Genomic DNA, 15960 nt, shown 5'->3' with positions numbered 1-15960 from the left:
TTAATAGTGTAACTGGACACTGAAGGAAGGGTGGGAAAGGAATGGAGACAAGTTGCATGTTCAATGGAAGAACCTATGGAAACTAAAAGACCATGAGGTCTCACTTTTTCCTTCCAATCTGCAAGCCCACAAATACAGGGCTTTTTTGTAGTTTGAGGGGATGTGGCATATGAACAATGCACTCAGCCAATGCTTGACCAGGTGGGCTCAGACAAGGTGCTTTATCCATAGGCTGGAAATAATGAAAGACTGATGGTCTCTCCAGGGGCTGTGGTTGTAGTACAGCAGTCACTCACTTTCAGTTTGAGTAAAGGTACAGAAAGTACAAAAGCTGAAGGTGATCATTAACCACATCTAGGAAAGCTTTGACATCTAAGTCATTTTTGCACCTTTGTAAATCTTACTGAGCTCCTTCTGTTGCTAAGATGCTGTCGAAAATCCCGTTCTTTGTGCTGTGCACAACACAAAAAGAATTTATCAGGAAAAGAATGTTCCAAACCCCAAGTCTTTCTGCTTATTTCCACATTATCTTTAGAGACCACTGCGTTTTATAACACAGATAACAAGAAACCTAAAGGGAGTGTTCCATTCAAATAACACTCCAGCAGAGAGAAGCCATTATTTCTCCTGCAGTACAGTAACTCATAACCTGGATAAGTAATTTAAAACAAGCAAGCACAGACACCACCAGAAATCTGTCTTTTGATTTCATTCTCAAGTTACACTGTGCAATATTTAAAAAGATACTGATATAAATAACATAAAAAATCAGCTGAAATAATTTGTTGACAGTATTGGAACAAAAAGATGAAGGAGGAAGGAAAGGGCATCAAAGTTCCTCATTTAAAAAGGACCTAAAATCCCCATGTAGATATTTTGTTTAGTGAAAGACAGAAATAGTTATTATAACATTTCTGCTGGCAACATCTAAAAGGTTTCTGATTAATGCCTCTTCAGCATTTGAGAGTCATGGAGAACTGAATTTTACTACATTATTTGATGTTTTAAACCTGCTTTTTCAATTTTGTACCCACTTCCTGGGATAATCCAGGTTTATTTTTAGGCACGGTTTTCTTTGCTATGTAACTTCACACAAGACACAGCATAAAAAAAAAAAAATACCTCCCTTCTTGACTTATAGTCATAGCTCATAGTCAAAACAATCAAACACAATTTCCCCCTTGTTTGGTTACCTCATTGGAATCAATTCCATTATTGACAGACCACGTGGTTTGGAAATATTCAAGCATCCTTTGCTTTAGCTGCTGTGGCAGGTGATGGACCCGGATAAAGTCCTTCAAATCCTTGGTTCTTGTGTGATATAGGGACCATCTGGAGTACATCCTCTGAATTATGGCAGTCACATTGCCAAACACCAAGGCATGCATCAGAGCTAGGAAGGACAGAAATGACATGCAATGTGGAGTGATTAGTTGATCACTAATAAATCTTAGCACAGAAAATAAACAGCATCTTCACAGAGAGAAAATTTCTTGATTAAGAGATATAAGAAAGCTTTTGAACGTAAGACTCCTTGAGTAATGGTATATTAATACTGTGGTATTGATGTGATTATTCATTTCTGGTGTTTGAGACATGAGGAATCACTGTCATGCGATAGGGTAGAACTACAACTTATTCTATCTAGTCAATCTACCTAGCAAAATATTAAGTCTACCTAAGAAAATCTACTCCACCTTACAAAAGAATTAAGTCAAATTAAGTCCATAGTCTAAGAGAAAAGGAAAACAGAACATAGAATCGTAGAATCATAAAATGGTTTGGGTTGGAAGGAACCTTCAAGATCAACTAGTTCCAGTCACCCTGCCATGGGCAGGGATGCCTTTCACTAGACCAGGTTATTCAAAGCCTCATCCAGTCCAGCCTTGGACACAGCCAGGGATGGGGCATCCACAACTTCCCTGAGCAGCATCTTCCTGAGCCTCACCACCCTCATAGTAAAGAATTTCTCCCAATATCTAATCTAAACCTAGTCTCAGTTTGAACCATTCCCACTTGTGCTATCACTACAGGCCTTTTGAAAAAGTACAGGAAGGAACACATGTAGGCAGGTATGCTCAGAAAATAATGAGATACTAATAATCAGTATGGAAACTAGACTCAAATGGACAGTTGGAAACTACGCAGAATGTAATAGATTTCAGAGAACTCATGTAAATAAAAACAATTACTAATTGAGAGCATGTGTAGCAGAATGAGGTTGCAAATAACATTTAAAAATGTATCATATTCTTCGAGAGATATTTTAAAAAGTCAGAAAACAACCCCATTGTAAAGCAGAAATTGAGGCTGAATGAAATATTCAAAGAGACAATCTGATTTCTAATGTTCCTTGACAGGGTCAAATATAGTTAAAATCGTTCTGATGACCTGGAGTTTGTTGGCAATTGATTGGCTTGGGAATAAAAAAGACCAGAAGCAAAATTGAAGAAATATTTACAAATATAGGTCATCTGGATTTGTCTGTGCAGAAATATGTTTGCTTATTTGAGTTGGAAAAATCACTGCTAAATTGTCTGTCATGTGATATTGATCTGATGTATAGAACATACAAATCTACAATTGTTTATTAAAAAAATTACTAAAAAGTTTGATTATTTCTCTATAGTGAAAACTGTCTTTATAGTGTTTGAAAGAAAGCAGTCGGACTTCTCAGAGTGACAAAGGAATTGGTTTATAAACAAGATACAAGTTGTTGACCTTGTATGTCACTTTACAGAAGTCCAATGTGAGTGAGACGAGACAAGGGGGAACAGGAGGAGGAAGGGATGTACTTTTAAATGGTAGAAATAGAAAATTCTGTAGTTTGGAGTGTTAGAAAACTTTTACAGGCTGAGAAAAATGCAAAGGAGCTAGTAACAATATCTATGTCCTTATTGTGAAGGGAGTGCAGAAAAATAGATAAAGAACTGCAGTGGAGAAATAGCAGAAAAAAAGGATTATGGATGTAGTAAGAATAGTAAGCCTAACTGGAAATTTATTTCTAAAAATAATCAGCTATTTCAACTAGGTGTTGCTCATGATGGTGCAGTGAATTGCTAAGTCATTAATGTCAGAAGCTAGAGCAACAGAATGTGAGGGACTGGTATAATACAAGATACGGGATATTATATTAGAAATATGACAGCTAGGTCTGAAACAATTCAGCCAGATGCAGATAAATAGATTAAGGAAATAGTGTAGCCTCTTTAAGGATGCAATAATCAGCTTTAAAAGGAGGTGAGATGAAGCATTAGGTGGTGTATGAATGCAAATATAAGACTCACATGTGATGAAAGTGCCTCATCAGACTCCAAGGTTAGGAGCTGGACAGTGTAGAGATCTCAGTAATGTTATTATAGGCACAAATATCATCTAGAATTTTGTTATTGTGATAGAATCTGTCTTTGCCTATATACATTGGAGGGCAAGTACTTCTCATAATGACAAGCTATTCTTGGCTGTGACAGGCATTAGAATTCTTTATCAAATAATCATACACTTACCCTACTTTTTGTAAGAAACCTACTATGCCTCTGACTAAACTCAAGTAGGACAAGTTCAAAACTTCTAGGAACTGTATTTCATACAGTGGCCTTTATTTTAATAGATACTTTAAATCACATTTTGCTTAGGGAGAAGAGGAACACCTCTGACCCTTATAGGACTGGAGCTACTACAGTGAGCCTCCAATCTCTTAAATACAAAAACACACATTATTTGCTGAAAGAACGTGGAGATTATAAAACAGAATACAGTATGATCACATGGTGGAGGGCAGATCTGATCAATATTTTAGAGATGCTGGGTGTCCTAGGAATTCTGGTTACATTTTATTAAGTACCTTTTCTTTCCAACTTTAAGAAGACTTACTGTATTGAACAAGACCTTTTATCTTTAGAATATGACTTATAAAAAATTTAAGTTTCAAATTTATGCAAAATAAAAATTAATGTGAAGAGGCCAGTAAATTGAAAAAGATATTCTATATGTAATTTATTTGTTAAGTTTATACTTTTTTTTTCTGTTTTCAGCTTTCTCAAGGTTTAAGTAAATTTACTTCATTTTTTCAGTTTGTAGTGTCATACATACAGAAAAAAACTACTGATAAACTAACTCACTCTATCCACTACAGCAGAAATTTCATTAACTAATGACTTGGTCAAAAAGTCTGAAAAACTTACACCAGTTTTTCTCATAACATGCTTTTCCATTAGCGAATTTTAAAATTAAATATCAGCCAAAAAGATACACTAAAATAGGTTTTATGAAATGATGAGGCATAATGTCCCTAAGCATACAGATTATCACTTTATTCCCAACAGAGCTTTCTAAGACATGCTCACCAATCTTCACAGTATCATTCTATCTCTTTCATGTTTCCTTGATTTTCCTCAAGGAAAATTCATGTTTCCTTGAATTCCTCAAGAAAATAGCTGCAGGTTGGTCTGCTCTGCTTTTTTTACCTGGACATATCTTGCTCACTGGACCTTTGTAGATTTAAATCCATTCTCCTACCTGCTTGCCTTTAAGCAACTTCACCTTTCAGTCATCAGTTTCCTCTTACTCCACTCACCTGACTAATTCTTCCCAATTTATTCAATGTACAAGCATATTACAAGAAATAAATGTGAAATTGTTGTAACTGGGCTAAATAGATGTATAGGATACTTCTATATTCTACTCTATGGAAGCTCTGCCATATCAAAACGCATTAAATATTCATCACTGCCTTATACAGGAGACCTCTTGATTTCTTGATAGAAATGAAAACTCCTTCCTTCATTACAACATATTTTATGTAGTGAAAGCCCCAAAGAATAGAGACCACAGTGTATTTTAAACTATAATTTTATGCAACCATCAAAAGAAATTAATGAGCTGCTTGTGGTTTTTTGACATTGTGAAAACCAAAATTATTTCATTCTTGGATGATTCGTTATATTATTGCCTCTCATTTTCAGGACTGAGGAAAATGAAAATAATTCATTGAAAAATTATTTTACCACTTGATGCTGCAAATATATAGCTTACAGGTAATTCATCATGTTCCCTGATAAGTGCCAAATTTCCAATTTATCGTTGCCAGGAGAATTTATAGTCAAAGCTGACACCCAGGGCTTTACTGACTAGCCCTGGAGAAACACCTACTAGTATTTCCAGGACAGCTAAGCCAGCAGAAACAAAAAGGAAGGACAGAGTACTCTAGCAGTGACTTGATTTTGCCCTTCATGGTCAGTGTGGCATCTTTGAGCTGTATTTTGTACACATCATGAAATAGCATATCTGATTTTTTGTGGGAGAAAGATGAATGTAAAGACAGAGCTTCTGGTCCTTTGTATAAAGGACTTGGCTTACAGGCTTACAAATCTCTGCTTCTTGTACCCAGGTCCTCAGCAGAAGGAAGGGGACCATGCAGGAGCACGTGGCTTACTCGAACAGTACAACTAGGTAATCAGCATCAATAAAAATGTTACTAAGAGCTCCAAATATGACAAAAAAATGCATTCTGGTTCAATTCTGAATCAAATTTTTATCAATGATAATTGAATGGCGTTTTTTAAGAATCTTTTATGCCAAGGCTCAACAAACAGTCTCCTGGCTCTGACCTGTCTCTCCTTCTGGTCTGGTCCTTCACATAAAGATACACACCAGCTCACAGACACTTTGTCCTGTGGGCTGCACACCTCCCCTCATCACCATTCCCAGGGCTGCTGTGGGGATGGAGCTGCAGTTGGTGTGCACATCATACCTGGCTCTCTGCTAAAGTGTCTGCCACAAGGGACTGAAATCCCCAACACATGGCTGGGCCACTTCCACTGCTAATAATGTGAACTTGCATTTCAGTGGGCAACACTGTTTTTAATCACCATAAGTGAACAAAAGGTTAGAAATAGATCTGCCTGAGAGAGTTTATCTAGTGTAAAGAAACAAAGTTGTTTCCTTCTTTTGCAGTTTTAAACCTCCATAGATGACAGACTTTTTAACTGGATGTAAATCACATTATTTCATTTATTAGACATCCAGAAAACCACTTCCCCCGGCCTGGGGCTTTCTCTGCCTTGAGTATGTACAATACTCCCTATAATTTGCTATACTGCTACTTAGATTTTCCTTTTATGCCAGTCACTTAACATACCAAAATACAAAATTCTACATTCAAAAATATAGAAACTAAGTGTATTTTCTACTGCATTAATTAACTATAGCACTTATATTAAAAATAAGAGAAACGTTTTCTTTTTGCCATTTTAAATTAAATTTATTAAGTTTTCTGCTGTGTTTGTTTGGGATTTCTTTTAAGAAACTTAGCAAAATTTGAGCTTTTATTTGACTTTTTCTTATTTGTGGAAAAGGTTTTAAATGACATTTAATTGTACCTACCCCCAATCAGCATTGTGCAAATGGAGAAGATCTTTTCGGCATCAGTGTTGGCTGAAACATTTCCAAAGCCAACACTGGTGAGGCTGCTGAGAGTGAAATACAGGGCAGCTATATAGGCACTTCTGATTGATGGGCCTCCAAGTGTATTATTCTCATAATAAGGAGATTCAATTCGTTTTCCTAGCTCATGAAGCCAACCTGCAAAACAAAGCATAAAAAGAGTTACTTTTTAGTAATACTGACACCACTGTGAAAACTTTATATTAAAAAAAACAGTTCTAGAAACCCCCAAAAATCTACTTAAAAAGCATTATATTCCTCACATAATTTAAAGAATAAAAAGAACATTAAACATTTATGCAGCACATTAAGTATTGTCTCTGGGATAGTTATTTTTATGTGCAATTTTAAATGATAAGAATTGTATTTCTGCATTGAAATCAAGTGGTTTTGAATTGCATATTACAGGTCTAATGATATAATTTATAAAATCCATTAAGTCACTAAAAAGAAAAAAATCTTCACCTAATAGCACTGCAGCAACAATGCAACATCATTTGATTCTTTCCATTAATTAATGCTTGGAAAGCTTTTTGACATTCTAAGACTAAATCATTATAATAGTAATTACATATTCAGAGATTTTCACATGTTTCTTTTTCCAGTAGAAAAGATTTAAAGAACTAAACATAACTTACAAACCAGAATTAATTTTCAAAACATGCTTCAGTAAGTATTTTCTAAATTGTTCATTAAATCTTTCCTTTCATTTTGATTAACGGCTCTATGTGTGCCAGAGAAAGCAGAATTAGCTACTGCCTCAGATATTTGAAAAAAAACAACAAAACAACCCCAAAGCAACAATGCAGGAAAAAATATCCAGCTGGAAAACACGACCTGAATGAATTACATAAACACAATGCTTCACAAAAATCAAGACTGGGGAAAAAAGAAGGATAAAAACCTGTTTGTGTGCCCAGTTTTGCCTGTTAAACAGCTTGCTTGGGAGATTGGGAATCTTTCTTGGGTATATAGGGAGAACCGCCAAAAGAAAATAATCCTGACAGACAGAGTTTTATTTTTAGAAAAAATTATTTGGGGGTCCCCCTTTTGTAAGCTGGGACATGACAGACTGAATCACCTCCTGGAGATTATTCTCTCTCCACTTCAGTCAGCATCCATTTAGATGAATCCAAATATGAACTGGGGGAAATCTCATTGCACAGAATGTCTGCAAAAGTCATGGGTAGATTTAGAGCATCTATCCCAACACTTCCAATCAAGTAGGGAAAAAAGTCTGTAGGAAATTAGCATCTAGAGTAGTCCTGCTGAACCATGGTTGATCCCATGATCAGCTCCATGCTTTCTGGCATGCTGTTCTCCAGAGAAAGCTCAGCCAGAAGGGCTGAGTAATGCACAGCAAGGTCTGGCCATGACCCTGCTAATGCACTCTGTGCAGGACAGGGAAGTTGATCAAAAGCATAAATGGAAGCAACCTGCATTGTCATACAATGGCAGTACTGAGTAGGATGTTTTACCTTGCCAACAGACAGGGAAGCATATGAAAATCCCCTTGATTTTGCCTGGATAGATAGTATTGATCTATTCTCTATCTAAGTGGGACTATTTTATATTTGTGGCTCCCAATTATTTAAAGTGAAAGTAGAGCAAAATAGGAAAAAAAAAAAAAAGAAAAAAGAAGCCTAGTTGAGTCAATATCAGTACTCTGTATAGTACTGTTTTTCTGAGATTGCGCTACGTTTCTCCAACAGTTGGATAGTCCTTTGCATGGCAGATTTAATTCCTTTATTTCTGTAGTAGAGAATGGAATCACAAACATTAAAGAACATAGAATAAAAATCTAAGAAAATCTCTGGCAGAGAGGGGACAAAGTTAAAAAAGGTCTATCTAAACCCAGTGTAAAGCAATACAACCATAAAGTTCAAGATCAGCTCAAGGTTGTTTCAGTTGCAAAACTGAAACAAATAAGTTATTTTAAAGAATGGTAACTGATATGCCTTTTAGGAGAAAATCTCCTGCCTCTGAGTGTTCTAAAATCCACTGATTCTCAGCCTATTTCCTTTTTTCTCACTTTCCATGCATTTCCAGTGCTATCCAGGAAAGGTGGATGACTGCATTCTTTAACTGAGATATATGTGAATTGGTTTCTCCTTTACAACTCATTTTATGTTCAAGGTTTTCATCCAACCCTACTGAAACATTATTGCTCCTAAAGGATTCATATTGCTAGGAAAAGTAAGGTACAAAAATATGTGTCGATATTGTGTCAATCAGTAGAAGCCTCTATAATATTTCTACACATTTTCTACTACCAAAACACCAATGTAATAATTTTACAATTTCTAGCAAACACTTCTGGCCAATATACCAGTATCTGAGATGAGTTTAGTACCCAGTGTCTTGTTCTGTGGTATAACTGAAGGTCAGACAAATCATCCCCTCACTAGGATATATGGCTTATTACTGAGCTAAAAGAGTAGCACTTAGCAATAATTAGCAATTATTAACGATTGCTAAAATAATGCCCAAAATGTAAAGAAATGCTAAGAAGTAAATTTATTTAGAGATTTAGACTTGGAAGAGAAAATGTATTTCTAAAAGGGAAAAGCCGGAAAATATATTTCTCTGACTTGTAGATGTGTTTACAGCTTCTCATTTCTATTTTGGCTGGCAGAGATTATCCTAATCAGGAAATTCTGAAAAAATTATATAAAGTGATGTTTCAGCCAGAGTATATAAAATGCTGCAATATCTTCCAGATCAACTGTAGTTCTCATATTTGTTGATAGCACTGCATTTTTTTTTGAGTTTCAGGGTAGAGGTGAGCTATGGATGGGTGTAAATACTTTCATAAACCAATGGAAACAGTCATGAAGTAGCATCACTGACTAATGCCTTTTCCTCTTCAGTTTCTGTAGGTAACAGCTCTCAGCAGATTCTCTGGCAAGCTTGAGTAATTAATTTCTGCCCTCAGGGAAGAAGAGAAAAATAAATATACCTTGTAGTCAGAGGGAGTTTCCTAGAATTTAGCATTATGAGTCTTGTCTGGTTCAGAATTAGCATTGTCTAGGCACAGCTCTCTGACTTTGAAAACATTTTAAAGTACCAATTAGCATAATTAAGAGGAAGGCCTTTCAAAGGGAAAAAGAGCACTTAAGTAATCACGTCCCATTGGAAAAGTCAATAGAAATTGGATGTCTAGCTCCATTAGGCTACTTTGAAAATTGCTGTAAGAATCTGTATTGAGTTTCATTTACTTATATCTGGGAAGTACTCAAGTATCAGCAGAAGCCTAAAAAACCATTTAAACCTCCATAGATGACATACTTTTTAGCTGGATGTAAATCACATTATTTCATTTACTAGACATCCAGAAAATCACTCCTTCCCCTGGTTTGGTGCTTTCTCTGCCTTGAGTATGTACAATACTCCCTATGATTTGCAGCTTCATTCTACACTACTACTTAGATTTTCCTTTTATGCCGGTCTCTTAACATACCAAAATACTGTCTGGTACTTCAAAAACTTAGAAACTAGGTGCATTTTCTACTGTATTAATTAACTATAGCACTTATTTTAAAAATAAGAGAAACATTTTCTTTTCCAGTTAAAAAAAAGGCCCAAAGTCTTTGGTTTATTCTACGCTATAGTGTCAGGAAGAATAAAGAGGTGTGGATAAGGAGTGTCTCAGAGCATCCCTGAATGTCTGAAAGCAATAGCAGTGATGATGCTAAAGGAGAAAAGTATGAGACAAAGGCCGAGCTTCTCTCAGCTATAATTCCATATCAAATTTAGGGACTTCAAGTATTCCTAGGGAAAATGTGAAGGTAGAAAAGCCTATCTGGTCTCACACAATCACTTTTTTTCTGATGTTTAAACCTCACTCAGGGCCAGACCATACTTGGCCCTTTCATGCTAGTGAGGAGAGAGAGTAAGCAATACTAAGCTGATAGTAGAAAAAGAGAATATATAGTGAGAATTCTTGGAGTTAACTAAAGGACACTGTCGATTGTATTTAGTGAGGATTATATTCAAGGAGTATGTCTCAGGCTGAGTTTTGTTTTTCTGGCTCCACTGAAAAGAAATAACAATAGAAAAATATCCTGAACTGGAGCACATGCAGCCTTCTGATATAAATAGATTGTAAGTTTCAACACAAAAGTCACTATCCTATGGCTACTAATGTGTGTTGCAGTGAACATTTTAGTGCCGTTAAGGAGAAGACAAAAACTGTACAAGAGAAATTAGATCCTTCATCATTGGAATGCATTTTAAAATTAAAATCACCCTGTAGCCTGAGAGCTGTGCAGTAGTCCCTGATCACTGCTGATAGCTCCTAATTTCAGATCTAGAGCCAGGCAGCCAGAAGCTGTAGGTTTGCACAGCAAAGCACACCACCCTTTCATCACATAGCAGCATCCTCTAATCTGCAAATAAACATCTCATATTTCCATTTTAAATGGGGGAAAAATGGTCCAAGTTTCTATTGATCTCAATGAACCAAGATTCTCAGCTGTATTCATCTCTAACTTTCTTTGTATTAACCTCCACAAAGTAGACCTTAAGGCAGAGCATTTGTGAAGAGAGACCAAGGAGGTGAATTTCCTTCTTTTTAGGTAAAAGCACCTGGGATTACAGTTTCTGTGATTTTACATGTCCAAATCACTTCCCTCAACTGTCTGTGTGGCTTCTTCAGAATGTAACATAGCTAAAATTCATTTGAAGATAGGAGGTCAGAGCTAATATTGTATTTGAGATGAGATTTTTTATAACAGCATAATGAATATATTTTATCATCTCAAACCCTAATTATCATTCATTAGACCTTAAAACAGTAGCTTCTTTTTTAAGATCTCTTGCAAAGAATTCTGCACAATTACGCTCTGGGTGTTGCTGGCTGATATAATTCATTCAGAATCTAAAGGTGTCTGAGAAGATGAAATCATTTTATTTCTTCTTGTGCGTATGACTGTATTATTGAATAATCATTGCTTCTGTTCTCATGGTGACTACTCAGGCTCTTCACAACAGCTTCAAAGCTTTTTTTATCCCTGTCTAGCCAAAATGTTTTTGACATGTGCAACTTTTCCCAGCTAAAACCTTTGTAGTTTTTCCCCAGACTATTAATAGACCAAACAGCACCATTCCTACTATTTCACCCTGTGGAATATTGCTGTTACTCTTTCATTTTCACAAAACCTGATCATTTGTTTACAGGTTTGATTTATAGTAAAGCTTTGCCTGTCATGTTAGGGGAGGCTCCCAGGTACAAGAGCAGATGGTTTTAGGATTAAAGAACCCCAGAGATGACAAGAGAAATCATACCTTCAACTACTGTTTCTGAGGACACTAAATGTTCCAGACCTTATTGGACTCAGTCAATAAGTAGGACAAGAATCAGGCTTTTCTTTCACACAAATTAGGAAAAAAAAATAGTTACTAACCTCCCCCCCCAAACTTTCCCCCTCCCTCCCACCCCAAAAGAAAAAAAAACAAGAAAAAGACACAGTCCTGAGCATGTGTCACAGTTGCAGGCTCTGAGAATGTGAAAACACAGCTCCAGCACATGTGCTCAAATGGCAGAATTGCATACTAGTAAAATACAGGACATGAATTTATGCTCTTTTCAAAATGAAGACAATAAATAAAAGTGTAAGAGGGAAATAGAGGTGTGTCTATATGATATGTCAACAAGTACAGGGTACAAAGGAACAGCTCTGGCCAAGAGGATTATATGTGAAGAAAATTAGCTGGTATCCAAGATAGGTAAAAGTTAATTAGCAATGAAATTTAAGCTAGAGTGGTTTTGATATTATTATAATAGACATAACCATAATGGCTGCAGGACAATAAGGAGCAATTAGCATTAATCTAGTTCCCTTGATCTTTATTCTGCTAACACACTTTCCTTCAAAGAGTGGACACCTAAAATGAGAAAGAAAACAAATATTATAAAGACAATAACATATTTATCAAGTACTGAGACTGCTTAAAAATGTTAAAGTAAGTATCAAAATAACTTATTCAAAATACTTCTCTTAGCTTTGAAAAAATATGGTCCTTATCAGTGTGTATTTTTATTATGATGAATTTAATGATTTTTTCCTTAAACTAGAAGACATAACATGGCTATGAGATTGGTAGTGTTACAAGAGTAAAGGAACACCTACTGAAGTATTCAAATTTTGTGCAAGGAAATTTTTGCCATGGCATAAAAAAGGAACAGGTTTAACTGGGCCTATATGAAACATAATTTTACCTCAACTGCCTGTGAATGAAGTCCTTGTGGCAGAGACGCTCTCAAGGCTGCCCTGTGTGACCCTGGGAGCAGAGCCCAGACACCAGCTGTGCTGACATGGAACTGCCATGCGTGCAGCAAGGATGGGGATTAGTGCTTTGGATCAGTGCAAGGCAGGGGTATCTGCCCTCCACACATCATAGCGTTGCCTTTCTCTTACCTTTGAAACCTATTATCTCTATGCTTTAAAATTTAATTTAAATCTATTTTAGTATTTTTCCCCATTTTTCTATATTAAGGTCATAATCCCTGGCAAATTTCTGGTGCATTTGTTGCATCAGTTAACCCAGGTAATGAAGGGCTATGTTAAATTTGTACAAGAAGATTACACTTAACCTCTGGTTGAGAAGATTTTCAAGTGCCAAAATGTGAGACATGTGGATATTACTTTGATGTGAACTACACAAGATTTTCTACAGAAATATATGGAAGTTTATATACATTTACTTGCTGAATGTGCACCTTACAGACAATAAGAAAAAAAAAAGCAAACACCTCAAAACCCCCTTTAATATGTAATCAAAGAGGAGAAAAAGAACCCCTTTTGCATCAAGTACTCTATGCTTCTTTCTATTCAGCAGATAAAATCTTCAGAGGGGAGAGGACATTTTATAAGAAGATTTATTTCATGCTTCAGATCTCAGATGTTCACCTCCTTAAAGTCTAATCCATTAACAAAAATAGAGTCTTCTTTCATGTAAGTGCTATATATATACACATCATTTAAACATCCCTGTGAAAATATTAACAGTGTATTTTTAGGGAGCTTGCAAACAATGAAAACTAAAAAATGGAATATTTTAAAATTACAAGTAAAATAGCTGAGAATTTCAAAGCCACATGATTCTCAGAAACAAACCATGATGAGACATCTCTTCAGAATTATAGATCCACCAGTAGAAACTTTGAGTATCCTTGTCATATTAGAACTCAGCTGAACACTAGGAATGGATAGATTCAATAAATATGCCATTTGATTTCCATTGCAGAGAAACTGGATAGAATTTTTATTTTATCTCTCCCCAAATTAGCACATGAAGAGAGAGATGGTCATGAGCCAAAATCCAAGGCACAAACACACTCCTAATAAAGTTGACAATTGCATCTACTTTTAATTTTTTAAATATTTTTTTAATGGATGAAATTAAAAAATCAGGGTTTGAACGTATATCAGATGAAATTGTAATCTTCCACCAGACTTTGGGAATTTACCACTGATTTTTGAGCATCTGTAACATTATCCAGAGAAAGTTTGAACTTGGACACAATGCAGTCAGGAGAGAAAAACAATGATAAATATTAAAGGTTCCTGTATTGCTCATGAGGCTTGGACATTCAAGATGCACAAATCTCTGCAGTCACAGACAAGTAGGTGACATGAATACCTTCATATGTGGTTCCTTTTGAATGCCTGCTTTACCCTTTGCAGGTACAATAATCTGGAGGAAACTGTGTAATTCCCAAGATCCTTAGGGAAAGCTTTTGACTATTTAGAGACCTAGATTGAGACAGATTTTTTTAAACACTTTCAAAACCCATAGAGCTTTCTGAGCTAAATGTGCACTTCTTGTTGTGTTAGAGCATTTTTAGGTACAAGCTTAACCTCTGTCAGGTCTACCAAAAATTAATTTGAGTTGAAAGGTGTTTTCTTTTATAAGGCTAACGAATACTCTTTGTAAATAAATTCACTGCTGTATTTCTACTTGAATGTATACTTAGAAGATAGCATAAAAAAATTACATTTTGCAGAGCTTGAATTCATCTAACTTGACAAAGTCGTAACAAGATATTGACACATTGTTTTGCCTGAAAATGAACTTTCATGGTGAAATAAATACTCAATGAACTAATCAGTTTCAGTAGGAAGAGGAGCTCAATTAAGGAATTAAAAAAGGAAAAAAAATCTAAGATCTAATTTCTATGTTCCTTATAACAAGAAAAACACAACTGAGTCCACAGAAGTGCTGAAAACCTGAAAATTAAGCCCTAAATATCTGATAAAACTCAACTCTAAATTGCAAGTATTACTACTTAGAATTAAAAAGTAGCATTTCTCTTTTCTCATGGTAAAATTGCTGCCACCTTTGAGTTATGCACAAAACTTCCTTGTAGGAAGCAATTTCTCATCATTACCAAGGTGTGGTCTGTTAAATAATTTACATTTTCATTTTGGGAAGCCATAAGTGCAAGGAGAGGTACCTCCTATGGGAAGCTTGCCCCAGTGAAGGCACCGTAAGAATTATAATGCAAAAAACCTCTGGTTAATCACTCCTGGACATGTTAATGGATAAAGATAGTAGAACAAAAGTCCTGATACTAAATACTTGCCATGATAGCATTTTATTAGAAAACAATGTTGGAAATCTATATTTTAAAATATTTAGTTAGCAACAAGTCAGAATAATCTGGAGTTTGGCATATCTTCCACCTAACGCAAAATGCTACATAAACACTCTACAAAACACTGTCCACATGAATTACCAACAGCCTCACACGTTTCAAGCCCTGTACATTTGTAGCCAGAATCTAACTATAGTTGGTCCATTAAATCTTAAAATTTCTAGATGATATCCTATCTTCTTTTGTCTGCAAAATAAAGTTTTGCACTTTTACTTTTTCTCCTATGGTGAGAAATCCCTGAGGAAGAGCCCAGATAAAGTTTTACAGTCAGAGCCCTAGAAGCTTCTTTGGTAGATAATTCATGTGAATTAGCTGTTTACATTTCTTATCCACCATGTGGCAAAATATTGTCTTTCTGGGGCAGTTATTTCATGCCTGCAAGTAGAGTTTATTCTGGTAAGAGAAGGAAGAAAGGAATGGTACTGGGGGGAGATATTCCTTTGGGAAGAGCTCCAAGACAGACTCCAAAGAGCCAGCTAATGCTCTGCAGGAGCACAGAGGTTATCACCTCCATAAGGTGAGTTGTCCCTCTCACCCCTACACTGCATTGCTGCCTTGCTGCCCCATAAGGCTGCAGATTGCATCTCTGGGACATGCAGCTGGCATTCTGTGGAAGGCTAAACAGATCATACAGATCTGTTCCTCATATTTATGTGGAAGACTCCAATATACCTCCATACCAGTCTCACATTACAATGTAATAAAGATTCCCCTTACAGTAGAGATACATTATTCCAAGGGAGAGACCTGTCTATATTACATACAAGAGCTATGTATAAGGATTTTAAGAGCTGACTCAGCAGACCTGAAAGGAACACATTCCTCTTGATATTTTATGACAGTTCCCTAAATACTTA

The 15960-nt window shown here is 35.9% G+C and overlaps 1 protein-coding gene across 1 annotated transcript in view; it reads right to left on the bottom strand.

Moving 5' to 3' along the window:
• KCNH8 (potassium voltage-gated channel subfamily H member 8) overlaps positions 1 to 15960 on the bottom strand; it is a 178302-nt gene that overhangs the window by 40928 nt on the left and 121414 nt on the right. The window contains exons 8-9 of the mRNA XM_064414163.1: positions 6385 to 6582; positions 1194 to 1393 (exon numbers count right to left, since the gene is read on the bottom strand). Coding sequence (XP_064270233.1) covers positions 1194 to 1393; positions 6385 to 6582 — 398 coding nt within the window. The remainder of the gene's footprint in view (positions 1 to 1193; positions 1394 to 6384; positions 6583 to 15960) is intronic.

Source organism: Passer domesticus, chromosome 1 (genome assembly GCF_036417665.1).
Source record: "Passer domesticus isolate bPasDom1 chromosome 1, bPasDom1.hap1, whole genome shotgun sequence".
NCBI classification, from domain to species: Eukaryota; Metazoa; Chordata; class Aves; order Passeriformes; family Passeridae; genus Passer; species Passer domesticus.
The sequence above is the reverse complement of the archived record's forward strand: the minus strand, read 5'-3'. Positions and strand labels throughout refer to the sequence as shown.